Source organism: Triticum urartu, chromosome 3A, assembly GCF_056163025.1.
Source record: "Triticum urartu cultivar PI428250 chromosome 3A, HENAU_Tu73, whole genome shotgun sequence".
Lineage (NCBI taxonomy): Eukaryota > Viridiplantae > Streptophyta > Magnoliopsida > Poales > Poaceae > Triticum > Triticum urartu.
In genome coordinates this window covers 663,206,187-663,222,719 of record NC_141875.1, presented here as the reverse complement: position 1 = coordinate 663,222,719, position 16,533 = coordinate 663,206,187, and the positions used below count along the sequence as shown (strand labels likewise).

General features: G+C 43.8%; 4 protein-coding genes across 5 annotated transcripts; 1 reads left to right on the top strand and 3 right to left on the bottom strand.

Annotated features, from left to right (window-relative positions):
* Positions 1–214: 214 nt before the first annotated feature.
* Positions 215–3,304, top strand: LOC125545833 (glutaminyl-peptide cyclotransferase). Of its 2 annotated transcripts, XM_048709873.2 has the most exons (11): positions 215–541; positions 629–685; positions 983–1,018; positions 1,115–1,179; positions 1,296–1,359; positions 1,596–1,713; positions 1,795–1,892; positions 2,383–2,453; positions 2,591–2,618; positions 2,727–2,781; positions 2,869–3,304. In XM_048709873.2, the coding sequence occupies exons 1-11, from the start codon at positions 254–256 to the stop codon at positions 2,976–2,978; spliced, it is 990 nt and encodes a 329-aa protein (XP_048565830.2). In that variant the 5' UTR covers positions 215–253; the 3' UTR covers positions 2,979–3,304. The 2 variants fall into 2 exon arrangements, with proteins under 2 accessions (XP_048565830.2, XP_048565831.2); XM_048709874.2 differs by lacking the exon at positions 1,795–1,892 and having other exon boundaries at positions 2,387–2,453.
* A 2,622-nt stretch (positions 3,305–5,926) lies between these two features.
* On the bottom strand, positions 5,927–6,567 carry LOC125549052 (defensin Ec-AMP-D2-like). Its single transcript, XM_048712548.2, has 2 exons — positions 6,404–6,567; positions 5,927–6,295 (listed from the first exon to the last, which is right to left on the bottom strand). Exons 1-2 carry the CDS (start codon positions 6,459–6,461, stop codon positions 6,114–6,116), a joined length of 240 nt encoding a protein of 79 aa, XP_048568505.1. The 5' UTR covers positions 6,462–6,567; the 3' UTR covers positions 5,927–6,113.
* A 5,307-nt stretch (positions 6,568–11,874) lies between these two features.
* LOC125549051 (defensin Tk-AMP-D1.1) lies at positions 11,875–12,510 on the bottom strand. The gene is made up of 2 exons (XM_048712547.2): positions 12,353–12,510; positions 11,875–12,239 (listed from the first exon to the last, which is right to left on the bottom strand). The coding sequence occupies exons 1-2, from the start codon at positions 12,405–12,407 to the stop codon at positions 12,061–12,063; spliced, it is 234 nt and encodes a 77-aa protein (XP_048568504.2). The 5' UTR covers positions 12,408–12,510; the 3' UTR covers positions 11,875–12,060.
* Positions 12,511–13,309: 799 nt separating this feature from the next.
* On the bottom strand, positions 13,310–13,969 carry LOC147981187 (defensin-like protein). The gene is made up of 2 exons (XM_087513877.1): positions 13,771–13,969; positions 13,310–13,648 (listed from the first exon to the last, which is right to left on the bottom strand). Exons 1-2 carry the CDS (start codon positions 13,967–13,969, stop codon positions 13,476–13,478), a joined length of 372 nt encoding a protein of 123 aa, XP_087370003.1. The 3' UTR covers positions 13,310–13,475.
* Between the last annotated feature and the right edge of the window lie 2,564 nt (positions 13,970–16,533).

Genomic DNA, 16,533 nt, shown 5'->3' with positions numbered 1-16,533 from the left:
TATTCACACCATGGCTTGAAGGACGAAACATTGGCGTCAAGTGCAATGCACGAAGACACGCATCGCAAAATGAAATCACGATGTTGTATGAAAAAAAATCAAAAAGATTTCAAAATAGACATTCATTCCAATGTCCAAATTTTCAGCCAAGAAATTTGGAAGACAATCTTAAATACTCCTACAAATCACAGGAGAAGCACGCTAAACTGAGAATTACAGTTGACCCTTTCTGCTGCGACTAAACCAGACCCAAATGACCGCCGGCTCCCGACGGAGGCGGCCCGCCTCCTCAATGGCGCCTATCGCCCTGTCCGTACCCACCCCCAACGCCTCCCCGGCGCCGCGGCGCCTCCGCCGTCCGGCCATCGCGGCCGCCGGCGCCGCGCTCGCGGCGCTCCTCCTCCTCGCCGCGGCCGCCGCCGTCTGGCGCCCGGACTACATCCGCGCCGCGCTCCTCCGCCGCCCTGCGCCCGCCGTCGCTAGGTTCTACTCCTTCGACCTGGTCCGCGAGTACCCCCACGACCCGGAGGCCTTCACCCAGGCACGCATCCCTCCTGATCTCATTCGCTCCTCTCCTCTCCCATGGGGAATTTTTCCCTCAGATTGCGTGTTTTTCGTTCTTTTGCAGGGTCTCCTGTACGCGGGAAACGACACTCTCTTCGAGTCCACTGGCCTTTATCACCAGGTAATGTAATGCAATGCAATGTGGAAATCTTCTCGTGGATTACAGTGATGCAAATGTGATATGCTAAGGAATACTACGTCCGTGGTTTTTCCACAATAAACTACATCTAGTTTCACTTGAATTGTGAACCTTGGTATTCATGCCTCCCTAGTGGAAACAAGCAGACTGGCTATCACTATATGAGCTGTTGAGGATCTGTTGCCTGAGCTTGCAAGTTGCATTTGTTTCGTTTTTGCTTGCTTTCTGTCAAGCGGTTTTTCTGAAGGACTAAATGCTTCTAATTTTGTTTCTGAACAGTCGTCGGTCCGAAAGGTTGATCTTCAAACTGGCAAAGTATGTTAAATATGGCACTCTCCTTATTTAACATTGCGCGGCAATGGTTCACCTACCCTACACTAAATCACTAGTTACTGCTTTGTCATTTATCAGGTTTTAGATCAGCACCAAATGGATGGACATATGTTTGGAGAAGGCTTAACACTTCTCGACGACAGGTAGATGAACCTCGACTATGCCCGACATGAGAATTGCTTTCTTGAACATGATGGCTCTATTTGCTTCTGCGGTCCTGTTAAATCTCATTCATTTGCTTTAATATTATCTTTTGTAGATTGTTTCAAGTTACTTGGTTGAAGAATGATGGATTCATATACGACCGACATAACTTTAGCAAAGTAATGCTGCTGCCCCTGTTTCTATGTTAGTGCATTTACAGATGATTCAGATCTTTTCTGTTTATAGTCTCGGCTAATTATCTCCAAACCCTGACCTATCAATATCTATTTTCATGTTATCTTCTGAAATATGGGTTTACAATCATTCACATCGCATTTTACTGGTCATTTCTCAAGTTTTTCAGTCATTTCTTGTTGACGTCTGAGGTAACAAGTTATTGTGCTCTCTGCTGCAGCGTGAAAGTTTTACCCATAAAATGCGTGACGGGTGGGGGTTGGCTACGGATGGAAAAATCCTATTTGGCAGTGATGGTACTTCAAGGTTGTACCACCTGGATCCAATATCGCTTGAAGGTATATTAAGTTAATCACACACTTGATATTCTGTTAGCTTTCGGACTTAATTTCTTTTGTTTGATGTCTCTGTTGATACAGTAACAAAGACAGTAACTGTGAAATATCAAGACAATGACGTTTCGTATATTAATGAACTGGAATATATAAATGGTGAAGTATGGGCAAATGTCTGGCAGGTTAGAGTTGTTATGCACTACCTTGACCATATTGCTTTCATGTTTTATTATATTGTTCAAGATCTCAAGGACCAGAACATTTTCATTAGTATACCTTAGCGTTGATGTTAAAGTGCACCCTGGTGTCATTTATGAGGTTTAAGTTTAACAATTAACTTTGGGGTGTGACTCAGTTTGTACTGAAGTGTATCCAAGTTTTATCCTGTGTTGTCCTTTGTTACACTTGATACTCTGAAATAGGCAATTGATATTACAATTAACTGGTCTGAATTTTTTATATCTTCTACAAGACATGACTAGCTAACGCCATTTGACTTGGCGATTAGGTAACCGAGGTCTTAGCATGACTAGCTAATATCATTTGTGTCTTAGCTGTGTTTTCCATGCAAAGTTTGATCATATTCAAGTATCATATACAATGTGAACTGCCTACCAATTTGCTAGAATGTTGTGAAGTGCACCTCTCAGTATCGAAAGTTATGATGTGTAGACAGATTGCATAGCTAGAGTTTCTCATGAAGATGGCCAAGTGGCGAGCTGGATCTTTCTTCATGAGCTGAGGTATGCTCTGAGTAGAAATCACTGTTGTTGTTCTATGCCTATTTCCTGACCACTGAGTTTCTTCACAAGATTACTCTGTTTGCCTGTAATGTTTGCATTTGAAGTAATAATCGATCCTTGTGTCCTCAATTTTGCAGGCAGCAATTATGGAAATCTGGCAACACGGTGAGCAGTCCCCATATGGTTCATTGGCTAATTGCATTGTTAGACGCACATAATCCAAATCCAGTATCGGGAGTGACATGACACTGAAAACTCTGTTTCATGCTCCAGGATATTGATGTTCTAAATGGTATAGCTTGGGATGAAGAAAATGACAGACTGTTCGGTGAGTCCTTTTGCACTTGCAGTTTCGGTCCCGTGGATCAAGGCCTCTGGGTTTCTTGTCCAATTAACCTTTCGGCTCTACTCGCAGTGACCGGGAAACTGTGGCCAAAGCTTTACGAGATCAAGCTGCGCCAGGTGGATGGGCCGCCGGATGGGTCCGTGGAGAAACTGTGCCCAAGGGCAAGCTTTTATCGCTGACAAGTGTCGACGCCTCGGCGAGGATATGTACATGTATTATGTGCCTCCTGGTCGATTCGAGGCAATTGGTAGTATGAAGATAGGTTTTTTGTTGCTGTGACTTGGTGGTGAACTGGCAGGACCTAGCTGCTCATCAGTTTCATGCTGGAGGCGTGTACTGTAGTTGTATGTATAATCATGCATGATCTCCCATGAGTAGTGTAAAAGATTTGTGTCGTAAAGATGGTTTCGCTGCGAACATACCAAAATACAGTTGGTCAGAGACAAGCTCAAGGAACTAGAAAGAATGTGGAGAGGGCATCCGAAGTGCTCCAACCCATTTTGCAGTTGTTCGTGAACCTGGTAAAAAATGAGATCTGTAGACCCTGTGGGAGGTGATGATTATACACAATATGATCATGGAGGATGAGGGTGAAGATGCTGCCGGAGGTCTAGAATTCAAGAATATGGGTGATCCTATCCAACTTCCACATTAGAATCCGGCCACATTTGATCAGTTTGTCCAAATGCATTAACAAATTCTGCATTAAGCAACTCATGAACATATCAAGGAAGATCCGATTGAATATCTCATCGAGTATCTGTGCGGTTAAAGGGGATACCTAGAACATTCGTGTGAGTTTTTTTTTTTTTGAGAGGAACTACCACATGTTCATTCAACAAATAACTTACAGGGTGTACACACATGGTCGCTCCATAAGACAAACACATAGACAATTGTCCTAGAGCTTTGCACAAAGGACCCCAAGAAAAAAATTTGACCAATGAAGATCCCTGTGCAAATCCAATCCCTTAAGCATCGTCGGACTCCATCATCGCCATGGCAACGCCGGAGATGGACGAGAGCAATCATCACTCCTAAATCTGAAAGAACTCTGATGCAGACCATGCTGCTAGGTGAGTCGAATGAACGGTCTGCCGCATGTGACGGAGCCGAGGCTATGTGGCTCGTCGACCGCGGATCATCCCCAAGCCCGTCAGATCCCGGCACCGTCTCCTTCATCCACTCAGGTTGGAGAAGAAAGACGCCACCGCAAACCACCATCCACATCACATGCTCCAAAACAGCAACATACCTAGTACTAAACAACGTCCTCTCCGGGAAGAGCGATGAACACCGGCTAGCACAACCAAATGACGTCGTCAGATCTGAAATCCGGCGAGACACGGGTGCAAACCACCATCCACATCAGATCTGAAGCATCACTGGGTGGGGGAGAAGCAGGACCATCTTATTCCGACGCGGCATCGATCTCGCCACCGATGCGACGCCTCCAAGGAAGACTAGGCCTAACCTAACTACACGCCGGAGCGAAATCGCCGGGGTCCCAGGCCCCTCCCGCCGCCGGAGCGACGGACGGAGGGGTCAAGGACCCGCAGCCTCGCCTGCGGAAGGAGGCAGAAGTTCGCTTCGCGAAACGCCTGCCTACAATGGTTGGGGAAAGAAGCGAGATGTCATCTACATTCGTGTGAGTTTAATTCAAATTTGAACTATTTTACCTGAAAATTTAGTTGGATTGTAATATTTAAATTAGAACTACCTTCGCATTGAATATTTTCACTAATCAAAGATTTCATATGCTATTATTTTGAGTATTCCAGACTTAAAAAAAAACAGAGGCAGACATTCAGGGAACATGGTTCGATGGGCGACTCCCGCATCACTGTCCGCGGACTGAACTAGTCCACGGACAAATACATTGCCGGTTTGCCAATTTGGATGGCATTGCCCATTTTGCTAATGCTGGTGGACACTAAGAAACATCTTGCTTTTCCTTTGGTATATTGACTTCTAAAGTTGGTGCTAATTTTGCCACTTGTCACATCGATCCATGGAGAGATGCTTTTTTTTTTTTGCGGGTGATGGAGAGATGCTTTTCAACAATGAATATTGTCAAAAGTAACAAAATAGGTGACCAGTTCATGAGTGATTGCTTGATTTGCTATATGGAGAAAGATATATTTCTACCATTATGAATGATGTTGTAATTGATCAACTCAAGAAGATGAAAGTTCAAGAAGGGAAGTTATCAAATGTCAGTCTCACATTGCTTCATATTTTTGCTTAATGATATTTATTTTATGTATTATTTGTTCTGCACCATTGTTGTCAATATAATAATATGTTTCGTTTGTTCATCCTATTCACTAAGTTACTAATGAAATGTGCTCAGAAGTCATCGTTGTTTACTTTCTTTCGTGAATATGTAAACAAATGGTTTTATGACTTCGCTCAACCAATACTTGGTATGGCAATCTTTTTAATATGATAAAATTTATATGATTGAATCATTGCATATTTTTGCTTTTTGTATTGCCCTTAATTAGATGTAATTTATATCCTTTCACTATACTTTGTGATGTGCTGTAGTGGGCATATGTTGACACAGGTGCCCATTTTTCCAAGCTTTGTCCCTGGATGCAAGAGCATCTAGAAGAAATGGGTTGACGCAAGCTAGAGGAAGCTTGAGAGGCTGACGCAAATCCAATTCACCGATAACTTGTTAATAAGTGTGGAACCAATTGTCAGATGGACATCAGCACTTGTCAATAAGTGTGGAACCTGGGCACATTGGCTGCAATAATCCGAGACGCGCGGACTCATTGCGGACGTTTTACAGAATCCCCTTCTAAACTAATCTTTCTCCTCCCTGAATTTCAGCTGGGGCGGACCAGTTCCTCCCCTAATCTTGAATCCTATTGGTCCACGTTAATAGACCGTTAAATTCGTAAGTGAATTCCCTGTTGATGTAGCTTGATCCATTGGCTGCGTCGATCCATGTGTGCCCAGTATGTCATTACCAGTACTCCCTCCGTAAAGAAATATAAGAGTGTTTAGATCTAAACGCTCTTATATTTCTTTACCGAAGGAGTAATAAGGTCGTAGCGAACATATATTCATTCACTCCGGTCAAAATGGGGGAAGCAGACATGAGATATTCCTCACAAGACGATGCGCATGCGATTCTCTTTATTCATTCATGTAATCTCCGACGAGCAGCTAGCTCTCGGAGATCCATGCACGCACACATACATAGATATATAGATAGATGTACCACCGTGGCACCGTTCAGCTATCATCACACGGAAGCATGCATGTTTTATGCAAGAACAGATCGGTCAGAGCCGAAACATCTAGCAGTGCCAGGTGCAGAAGCAGCGGCGGCCGCGGCGGCCGCCGCACTTGCCGCCGGTGTAGCCCTCGGTCAGGCAGGCGCTCGCGCATTTGTTGGTGTCGAGGCATGCCCAATGGAACTTGTGGCTCGGCCTCGTGCACACCCTCGCCAGAGCCACCTGCACCGATCCCCCCTGCTCCTCTGCACACCCAAAATCAATCAACAAAGCAGATCCGTCGTCATCTCACACAATCTTAGCACTAGTGCAGTAAAGATCAGTCAACAACCATCAACTCCGAGCATATGTACCTGTGGCCGCAAGGAGCAGCAGGACGACCACCAAGACCTTCACGGACAGACGACCCATCGCGGTTTCTTGGGGAAGATCAGGAGGATTGTGTGTGTGTGGTAGATGAAAACCTTCGAGCTGGATTGTATGATGAATGATGCAGAGGAGAGGGGGGAGGGGGGCTTGTTATATACTCGTCGTAGCAGCACACGGATTTCCTTGCTGCTCCGAATTTCTTTGAGTGTTATTTCTCTTTTGCTTCTAGGTTGATTAAGCAGACAGATTTTTGTAGGGTAATGTAACTGCCGTGTGAAATAGGAAAGGCTTAGCAAAAAAAGAAAATGTGTATGGTAGTGCAACTGACATGTGAAAATAGAAAGGCTAAACAAAGAGATTTTTGTGTGGTAGTGTAACTGACATGTGAAAAAAGAAAGGCTATACAAATATATTTCTGTATGGTAGTGCGACGAGAACATAAATACTGTAGAGTCTACAGCCCCGCGACTCCAACATCCCTTAAATGCCCGAGCAGATGGCCCGGTCAGTGACCGGTAAAAAAAAACCCGACCTAGACACGCGTTTCAAACGGGCCTCAAAAGACCGGGCTAACCGGTAACCCTCATATCTAGCCCAAATCCAGGGCGGGTATGGGGTGGCCCGGTCCGGCCGCCACGCCGGGCCCGACAGTTCAAACCCATCACAAATTGCACCAAAACCACCCCTCGACCTACCGATTCCATTTGCTACTCTTCTCCGTTCTTCCTGGTCTGCCCCGACCTTCTCGTAGCTCCGCCGTCACTCGCTCCTCTGTTGTTGTTCCGAGCCTCAGTGCCACCAGCATCGGCACTGTAGTCTTCTCATCTATTCTTGCCGCCGCACACGTCGTCACCGGCCCATAAGCCGCCGCGGTATGTCCGGCAACTTCCGGGATGCAAATTTCCCTCTATGTGTTCGACACGTTGTCCGATCAGGTATTTTGTGATTTATTCGTAGGGAAAACGATGGATTCTGATGCTTCGTCAGAGGAGGAGTATGGACCCACAGAGCTAGATAAAATGATTGGAAATGAGTTCTTCGATTCTTCAGATTCAAACGAAAAAGTGGACATGATCATGCACATGAGCATGCAAAAGGAAATAGACCGGCATATGGAGCATATTCCTTAATTAATGGGTGAGTTATTAATCGAGATAGGGTCTTTTGAGCACGGCTACTCTACAAGGATTACTTTGATCCGGACCCAGCTTTTCGTGATGATACATGGTTTCGTCGCCGTTTTCTCGTATGTGCAAACCATTGTTTTCCACTTTGTGGAGGGAGTGGAGGCACACAATGACTACTGCAAGCTCACTAGGGATTGCGTGATGCGGACAACTTTTTTTCTCCGCTAAGCAGAAATGCACGTCTGCGCTGAGGATGCTTGCACTTGGTACTACCGCCGATGCCGTTGGTGAGATGGTCCGGATGGGGAGAGCACATGCCTGAAGGCTATTGTGAGGTTTGCCCGCACCATGGTGCAGGTGTTTGGGGCAGAGTATCTGAGAGAACCAGATGTGCAGGACACAGAAAAGTTGTTGGCTATTGGAGAGGCAAGATGTTAGGTATGCTCGAATCAATTGATTGCATGCATTGACAATGAAAGAACTACCCCAAATATTTGTGTGGAATGTACCAAGGTCATCCCAAAGAGACCACCATCATACTGGAAGCAACGGCGATTTGGCATGCTTTCTTTGAAATCCCAGGTTTTCACAACGACATCAATGTGCTTCAACGACCTCTCATGTTCATAAGGCTTTGTAATAGGGAATTGCCGTAGTGCAACTACACTGACAACAGCTACGGCTACAACATAGGGTACTATCTTGTCGATTACATCTATCCTCGGTAGGCGACATTTGTGAAGACCATATCCGAACCACAAGGCAACAAACAAAAGCCACTTTGCACTAATGCAGGAAGCAGCTAGGAAGGATGTGGACAGGGCATTTGAAGTGCTTCAACCTCGTTGGGGAATTGTTCGTGGAGCTGCAATGATGTGGGTATTAGAAACCTTGCGGCAGCTGATGACATGTTGTGTTATTCTGCACAATATAATTGTCGAGAACAAGGGTGATGGATAGCCCAAACCAATGATTTGAAGCGCGCGTAGAACAATTCCAAATCTCGAAGGACCAAGTTGCAAATTGGCTTATGAAATTTCTGCAGATGCATCAAAATCTTCGAGATTATCGGGTGCACGCGTAACTATCCAGTGACCTTGTGGAGCATATGTAGACCCATATTGAAAAACAAAAAGCTAATATTTGAGGTGCACTTAATATAAATTTATATAAGAACTATGTATTTTCAATACTAACATTTGTTATTTATATGTAATAATAACGTGTATGGATTTGCATGTATTTGAGATCTGAATTTATGGTATGTAACTACTAGGCAGGACATATGAAAGGCGATTCAACTGCGTCCGCGGGCATGATCAGACACGTTCGCAGACATACATAGAGCCGGATTTACCAAGTCTCTCGGAGACCACATAAAAATTATTGTTCGCATTGGCTGCGTGGATGCATGTGTGCCAAGTATGTCAGTACTACTGTACAAGGGTCCGACGAAACACGACATCTCTTTATTCATGTACACTTTGAAATCGCCTGAAAATATATTTTGGGTCAGTCATTTTTGACGGTTGAGTTCTGCTTTGAGATCAGTGTTTTTGTTTCTAGTCTATTCTTTGAGCAGTTTGTTTTGACCGACCACATATTTGGGCCAGTCAATTTTTTACTGGGCTGAAACCCATTACATGTGCCACCCAGCCATCCCCTCTCCGCTTTTGTGTTTTTAATGTTTTCCTGTTTTTATGTGTTTCTATTTTTTTACTTTATTAGCTGGTTTTTTTATTTTCTTTGTGGGTATTTGTGAGATCTTGGGTTGGTGTAAATATAGAAAAAAATAGTATACAATATGTCAGAAAATTACAACATTATATGATTGTTGTTTGCATAGTGCAGAAAGTGCAATCTTAGTGCAAAATTGTGTGGAAGTTCGTTTTAATTTTTTTCATTATCTTTCTTCTTAAAGATTAATACTAATGCCACTAATTCATTGTTCCTAATAATTTTTTTGTTATTTTGATATAGTTATTATATTATTATATTTATTGTTTAATATAATACCGATGCCACTAAGTTGTTTCTTCTTAGATTTTTTTTTGCAAAAACATCTACTATCATATGCTTATTCTTGCATATTTAAAAAATAATATTTTTGTGTTTATATTGTGTGTAAAATTTGTCATCATTTCTTTTAGATTTCTTTCTCATTTTCTTTGTACTTAACAGGTAATACCAATGGCACTAATTCATTCTTCCTTTGAAAACCTCAATATATTTTGTTTTTCTTCAGAATTTATTTATTTTCAAAAGCGTAATACCAAAGCCACTAATTCATTATTTCTTTGAAAACTTCATTTCTTTAATGGTAATACCAATGTCACTAATTTATTCCTTATTATGAAACTTCCATTTGTTTTACAAAAAATCCACTATTATATGCTTATTCTTCCATAATATAAAAGGTGCAATTTATGTGTAAATTGTGTGCAACTTTTGTCTATTTTTTTCATTTTCTTTCTTCTTAAAGGATAATCCCAATGCCACTAATTCATTCTTCCATAGAAAACTTCATGATTTTCATTTTATTAGTTTTTATTTTATTTTTTCTTTAAGGGTAGTACCAACATCACTAATTCATCCCTTCTTAGCAAAAATTCTTTTTGGTGAAAATTTTACTATTACGTGGTTATTCTTGCAAGCAATGTCATTCATTAATTCCTTTTATAAACTTCATTATTTTGATTTTATTTTAATTTATACTCCCTCCGTTCCTAAATATTTGTCTTTCTAGAGGTCTCAAATGGACTATCACATACGGATGTATATAGACATATTTTAGAGTGTAGATTCACTCATTTCGCTCCGTATGTAGTCACTTGTTGAAATATCTAGAAAGACAAATATTTAGAAACGGAGGGAATAGTTCATTTACTTTTTCTTTAGGGGTAATACCAATGCCATTAATTCATTCATTCTTACCTGTGAGAAAAAAAATCAGTCCTTCTTAGATTTTTTTGCCAGAATTTCATACTGTATGCTTATAGTTTCATGTTATAAATAGTGCAATTTATTTATTAACTGTGTGCAAAAATTTTCTAATGCCAATGCAACTAACTAATTCCTTTTTCAAAAACTTCATTTTTTTAGTATATTAGTATAGGGGCAATGAGAAGGCCAGAGGTTATGTTACACATATTATTTTTCTTTTTAAATTTGTGTTTGTTTATTTTAAGGTAAATCCACTCCCATGATTCTTTTTTCCTTACAAAGAAATTTGTTTGCCTTTGTTCAAATTACCATGTCCTATCTGCAGCGATGTGGGAAAAACATTAGTCCAGAGGATACACATGCACCATGTACAAATAATGTTCATGATAGCTAGCTCTACTGCTATGATCTGTTCGTGCTAGCTCCGGCACACCAGGGCCAACCCAAGCTAGCTAGCTCACGAGCATACAGTCGGAGCTAGCTAGCTAATGCACGCACACGGCACACGGCACGCCACACCCTCACGCACGCACGCACAGGGCACATCACACTTCGTTGCATGAAAAAAAAACTAACGGACCCAAATTTTATTTCCAGTAACTTACCTCTAACTGGTCCCATTCATGGACGATGATCAAATTTCGCACAGTAGGAAGCAAATGTTCCTCAAAGAAGATGTGATTCTCTTGATTCATTCATGCAATCTCCGACGACCAGCGCTCACAGATCAACGCACGCATACACACATAGACATATATACTCACACGGAATCGTGCATCCAGTATTGACAAAAAGATAGGTACGGAAGAAAATACTACTACACGGTGAATGAATAAATAAATCGGAGAAATGCACTCGCTTTATTAGTAGATAATAGACCTAATAAAATAAATAGATATAGATAGACAGAATAGATAGATATAGAGCTCGAATCAAACTCCCGGTCATGCCGTTTCTAGCTCTGCTGTTTGCAGTGGTCTGAAAATAGCAGCAATGATGATGACGATGACTAATAGGTTGATGGAATTTTTTTTAGAAAGGAGGCGTTTGCCCGGCTTTAGAGAATTCAAGCCTTAAGAGTCCGTTTCCGAAGACTAGTAAAATAGGCGGATTCTGGAAGGTTCAATGGTACGTATATGGATATAACATAGTTCGACAAAGCAGGGAACCGATGGATTGATGGATGCAAGAACATCTAAAAGAAATGGTTTGACGCAAGCAAGAGCAAGCTTGAGAGAGGCTGAAGCAAATCGATCGAATTCACGGAGAACCGAACCGAACTGATGGAGGAGTCTTCCTTTCCATCATCTCTTTGGCCATCAATCATCAGATGGACACCACATAAAAATTATTGATCGATGATCTCACAAAGCGGGGAACGGATCTTACTCATAAGATGATGCGATTCCCTTTATTCATTCATGAAATCTCTGACGACTAGCGCTCGCAAATCAACACACGCATACACACATAGATATATAGATCTACTATCGTTCAGCTAATATCACACACAGGGAATCATGCATCCAGTACGCGAGAACAAAGTAGCCAGGGCCATCTAGGCAAGGCATCTAGCAGTCCTTGGTGCAGTGGCAGTGGCGCTGGACGCCGACGCACTTGCCGGCGGTGAAGCCCTCGGTCTGGCAGACGTTCGCGCAGTTGGTGTCGCTGAAGCACGCCCCATGGAACTTGTGGCTATCCGACTTGCAATCCCTCGCCAGAGCCACCTGCACGGAACCCCCCTGCTCCTCTGCACCGCCAAAATCAACAAAGCGTGCAGATCAGTCGTCATCTCACGCAATTTTAGCAGAAGTAGATGAGTTATCTCAAATAATTTTGACGGTAGGCATGCACATAGCATACCCGTGGCGACGAGAAGCAGCAGGAGGACCACGAAGACCTTCGCGGACAGACCCATGGCGGTTCCTTGTGAAGGATGAAGAGGATTGTATGGTAGAATGTGAAAGCCTTGGAGCTGGGTTCTATGGTAGATGGGTGTAGAGGAGAGGGGAGGGGGGCTTGTTATATAGGAGTATTTCCCGTTTGGCAGCGTACATTGCTTCTATTTTCTTGGCATTAATTTTGTGCTGCTTCCAGCCTTCCAGGCTAAGCAAATAGATTTTTGTCAGGTAGTGTAACTGACAATGTGAAAATGGACACGCTAAGCAAACCATTTTTTGTATGATAGTGTAACTGACACGTGAAGATAGAAACACACAATTTTTGTATGGCAGTGTGACAAACTTGTGGAAACACACAATGGCTGTAAAAGGACACGTGAAAGTGGAAAAGGTGGTCATCTCTTGTCCACATATCAGCCACTGTACGTACTAGACACTCGGTTATGGTTGCAAGATGGATTCAAGTGCCCTGCAAGTTCTCGTGGCAAGGTTTGGCCGTTTGGGTGTCGAATGGTGTTGTTGGGTTTTGCATGCTGCAGCACTCGTCATGTTCTCACTAATGGTGGGCTGGTCGCCCTACGGAGCACATCTGGCACTGGAAAGGTTTGCGTCAAGGTCAAGAGGCGATGAAGAGGATGCAAAAACATCTACGGAGCACATCTGGCACTGGAAAGGTTCTCACTAATGACTGTTGGATTGAAGGATGCAAGAACATCTAAAAGAAATGGGTTGACGCAAGCTAGAGAAAGCTTGAGAGAGGCCGAAGCAAATCGATGGAATTAACGGAGAACCGAACCGACCCGATGGAGGAGCCATCGATCCTTCAATCATCTCTTTGGCCATCAATCATCAGATGGAACCACATAAAAATTATTGATCGATGATCTCACAAAGCAGGGAACAGATCTCACTCACAAGATGATGTGATTCCCCTTATTCATTCATGCAATCTCCGAGGACCAGCACTCGCAGATCAACGCGCGCACATACATAGACATATAATAGATCTACCATCGTTCAGCTAACATCACATGGAATCATGCATCTAGTACGCGAGAACAAACTAGCCAAGGCCATCTAGGCATCTAGCAGTCCTTGGTGCAGTGGCAGTGGATGCCGTCGCACTTGCCGCCGGTGAAGCCCTCGGTCTGGCAGACGTTCGCGCAGTTGGTGTCGCTGAAGCACGCCCCATGGAACTTGTGGCTATCCGACTTGCAATCCCTCGCCAGAGCCACCTGCACGGAACCCCCCTGCTCCTCTGCACCGCCAAAATCAACAAAGCGTGCAGATCAGTCATCATCTCACACAATTTTAGCAGCAGTATGTAGGATGCATCATCAGTTTTGTCAAATAATTTCGAAGGTAGGCATGTATACATACCCGTGGCAACGAGCAGCAGCAGGAGGACCACGAAGACCTTTGCGGACAGACCCATGGCGGTTGCTTGTGAAGGATGAAGAGGATTGTATGGTAGAATGTGAAAGCCTTCGGCTTCGAGCTGGGTTCTATGGTAGACGGATGTATAGGAGCGGGGAGAGGGGCTTGTTATATAGGAGTATTCACCTCGTCGCAGCAGCATTGTTCCTATTTTTTAGCATTATTTTCGTGCTGCTTACAGGCTAAGCAAATAGATTTTTGTCGGGCAGTGTAACTGACATGTGAAAATGGACACGCTAAGCAAACCAATTTTTGTATGATAGTGTAACTGACGTGTGAAGATAGAAAGGATAAGCAAACATTTTTTTATGGTAATGTGACAAACTTGTGGAAACACACAATTAAAAGCTGTAAAAGAACATGAGAAAGTGGGAAAAGGTGGTCATGCCTTGTCCACATATCAGCCACCGTACAGTATGCTAGACACTTGGTAAAGGTTTCGAGATGGATACAAGTGTCCTACAAGTTCTCGTGGCATGGTTTGGGTGTCAAATGGTGTTGTTGGGTTTGCATGCTGCTGCACTCTTCATGTTCTGTCCTACAAGTTCTCGTCGCATGGTTTGGGTGTCAAATGGTGTTGTTGGGTTTGCATGCTGCTGCACTCTTCATGTTCTCAAGTTTCCATCAATGGTCACCCTACGGAGTACACCTGGCATTGGAATGGTTTAGGTCAAGGTGAAGGCGATCCCCTCTATCCTCTATTATTTGTGATTGTCCTGGATGTTTTAGGAAAGCCTTTCTCACTTGCGGAGGAGAGAGATCTGCTATGGCCTTTCATTGCAGCATGCTACTAGGCATCACCTCTCTCTGTTCGCTGATGATGTTGGTTTGATCATCCAACCATATGCTCGAGATCGACACCACCGTTGTCATTCAGGATCTGGTCTGAGATGCTTCCAGGCTCTGTACAATTCTTTAAAAAGAGCGCCACAACATTGATTCGTTGTGACTATTATCCCAGAGACATTGCCTCGGCTCTGTTCGTATGGATTCACTGTTTTTCCCTGTAATTTGTTTTGGGACTGCCTCTTGTGCTTTCTTGCTTAAAAAAGTCTGACCTTCAGCCGTATGTCAACAAAGTGACGTGGCGGCTTCAGTGCAGGAAGGCTAGTCTGTCATTTTATGCCGGTTCAGGCGGTACTTGCGGCTATGTCAATCTATGCGATGATGGCAATCGAACTCTCCAAATGGATGATTGCGTCTACCATCACTACAACATCATCACCCCAAATCTATTATGACTGCAACGCCGCCGTCTCGGCGGGAGTCTTGTTTGCTAGGATTAAATAGGAGGCCTCGCATGGGCTAAACACCTCAGTAACATATTGTTGCAAGAATGATTGTTGTAATTTTTAGAGAAAAGGTTGAGGCCCGACTTTATATTAATAAAGCCAACAGTAGTTCAACAGAGTTCAGCAAACACCCATGGCAGGTAGAAAGAAACCTATGGAAACAAGTTCCAAATGACTAGCAGGCCACAACCAGTAATCAGGCATGCAGGCCAAAGGAGATAACCAGAAGCACGACAGAATGAAGACGACGACGTAGCACCATCCCCAACTACATCTGGCCCGACCCCTGACCAAGACGGAGTTCATCGTTGTCCGCACGCGAGAGTCAGGAGCTCCACAGCCGCCATGTCATCGCCCTTAGTTAGAGATGTCCACTGCTGCAATAAAATAGAAATTTTAAAAATGCAGTCAACTGGCTTGTTAGGGAACACCTGCTCAATGGTAAATTTGTTCCTGATGGCCCACAACGTCCAACACATGACAGAAAAGCCAACCCAGAAAACCCGCTTGACCCAACCCACTAGATTAGAGACGAGGGATCAAAGCTCACCAAAGCAAGTGGGGGCCCAAGACACCCCAAGCCAGTCCCTAAGGCAGCTCTAGAAAAGCAAAGCAAGAGGGCACCGAAACATGATATGATTAGTATCTTCGGGACGCCCACAAAGGGAGATGAACTCGGAGCGGGGCCCATTCCTTTTCCTAGTTTGATCCGCGGCTGGTGACCACCCGCGGATCCCCTGCCACATAAAAAAATTTAATCTTGGGAGGAATACGAGCCTTCCACACAGAACACAACCTATAAGAAGGAACACCAGAGATCAACTGGCGATAACAAGACTTTACAGAAAACTGGCCAGATGACGAATGATGCCAAGAGACCACATTTGTAGATTCCGAGAGCACATGGAAAACGACAGCAAGACGGTGCCAATCATCCAGCTCTTCCGGAGACAGGGATTGGCGAAAACCGAGATCCAACTGTCTGGCCGCGACCTCCGCGATGGAGATCGAGGGGAAGGCAACAAAAGAGAAAATAACACGGAAGGAAATCGCCAGGGGGCCATCCCCTTTCCACCAATCCAGCCAAAACCTAACAGACGTACCATCGCCAAAATTTAACAAGAGCTCTAAAATCATCTCGAACTTTAAGGAGTCGACTCCAGAACTGACAACCGCCTGACACAGACACCGATAGAGGGTTGGAGGATGGGAAGTACTTAGCCTTGAGAACGCACAGCCAAAGCTCACTAGCGTCGGCCATAAGAATGCACCACCACCATTTAAGGATAAGGCATTTGTTCATAATAGAGGTGTCCACAATACCCAACCCGCCAAGGTTTTTTGGCCGACAAATCACCTTCCACTTAACCATCCTATACTTCTTTTTGTTATCTACGGAGTTCCAAAAGAAACC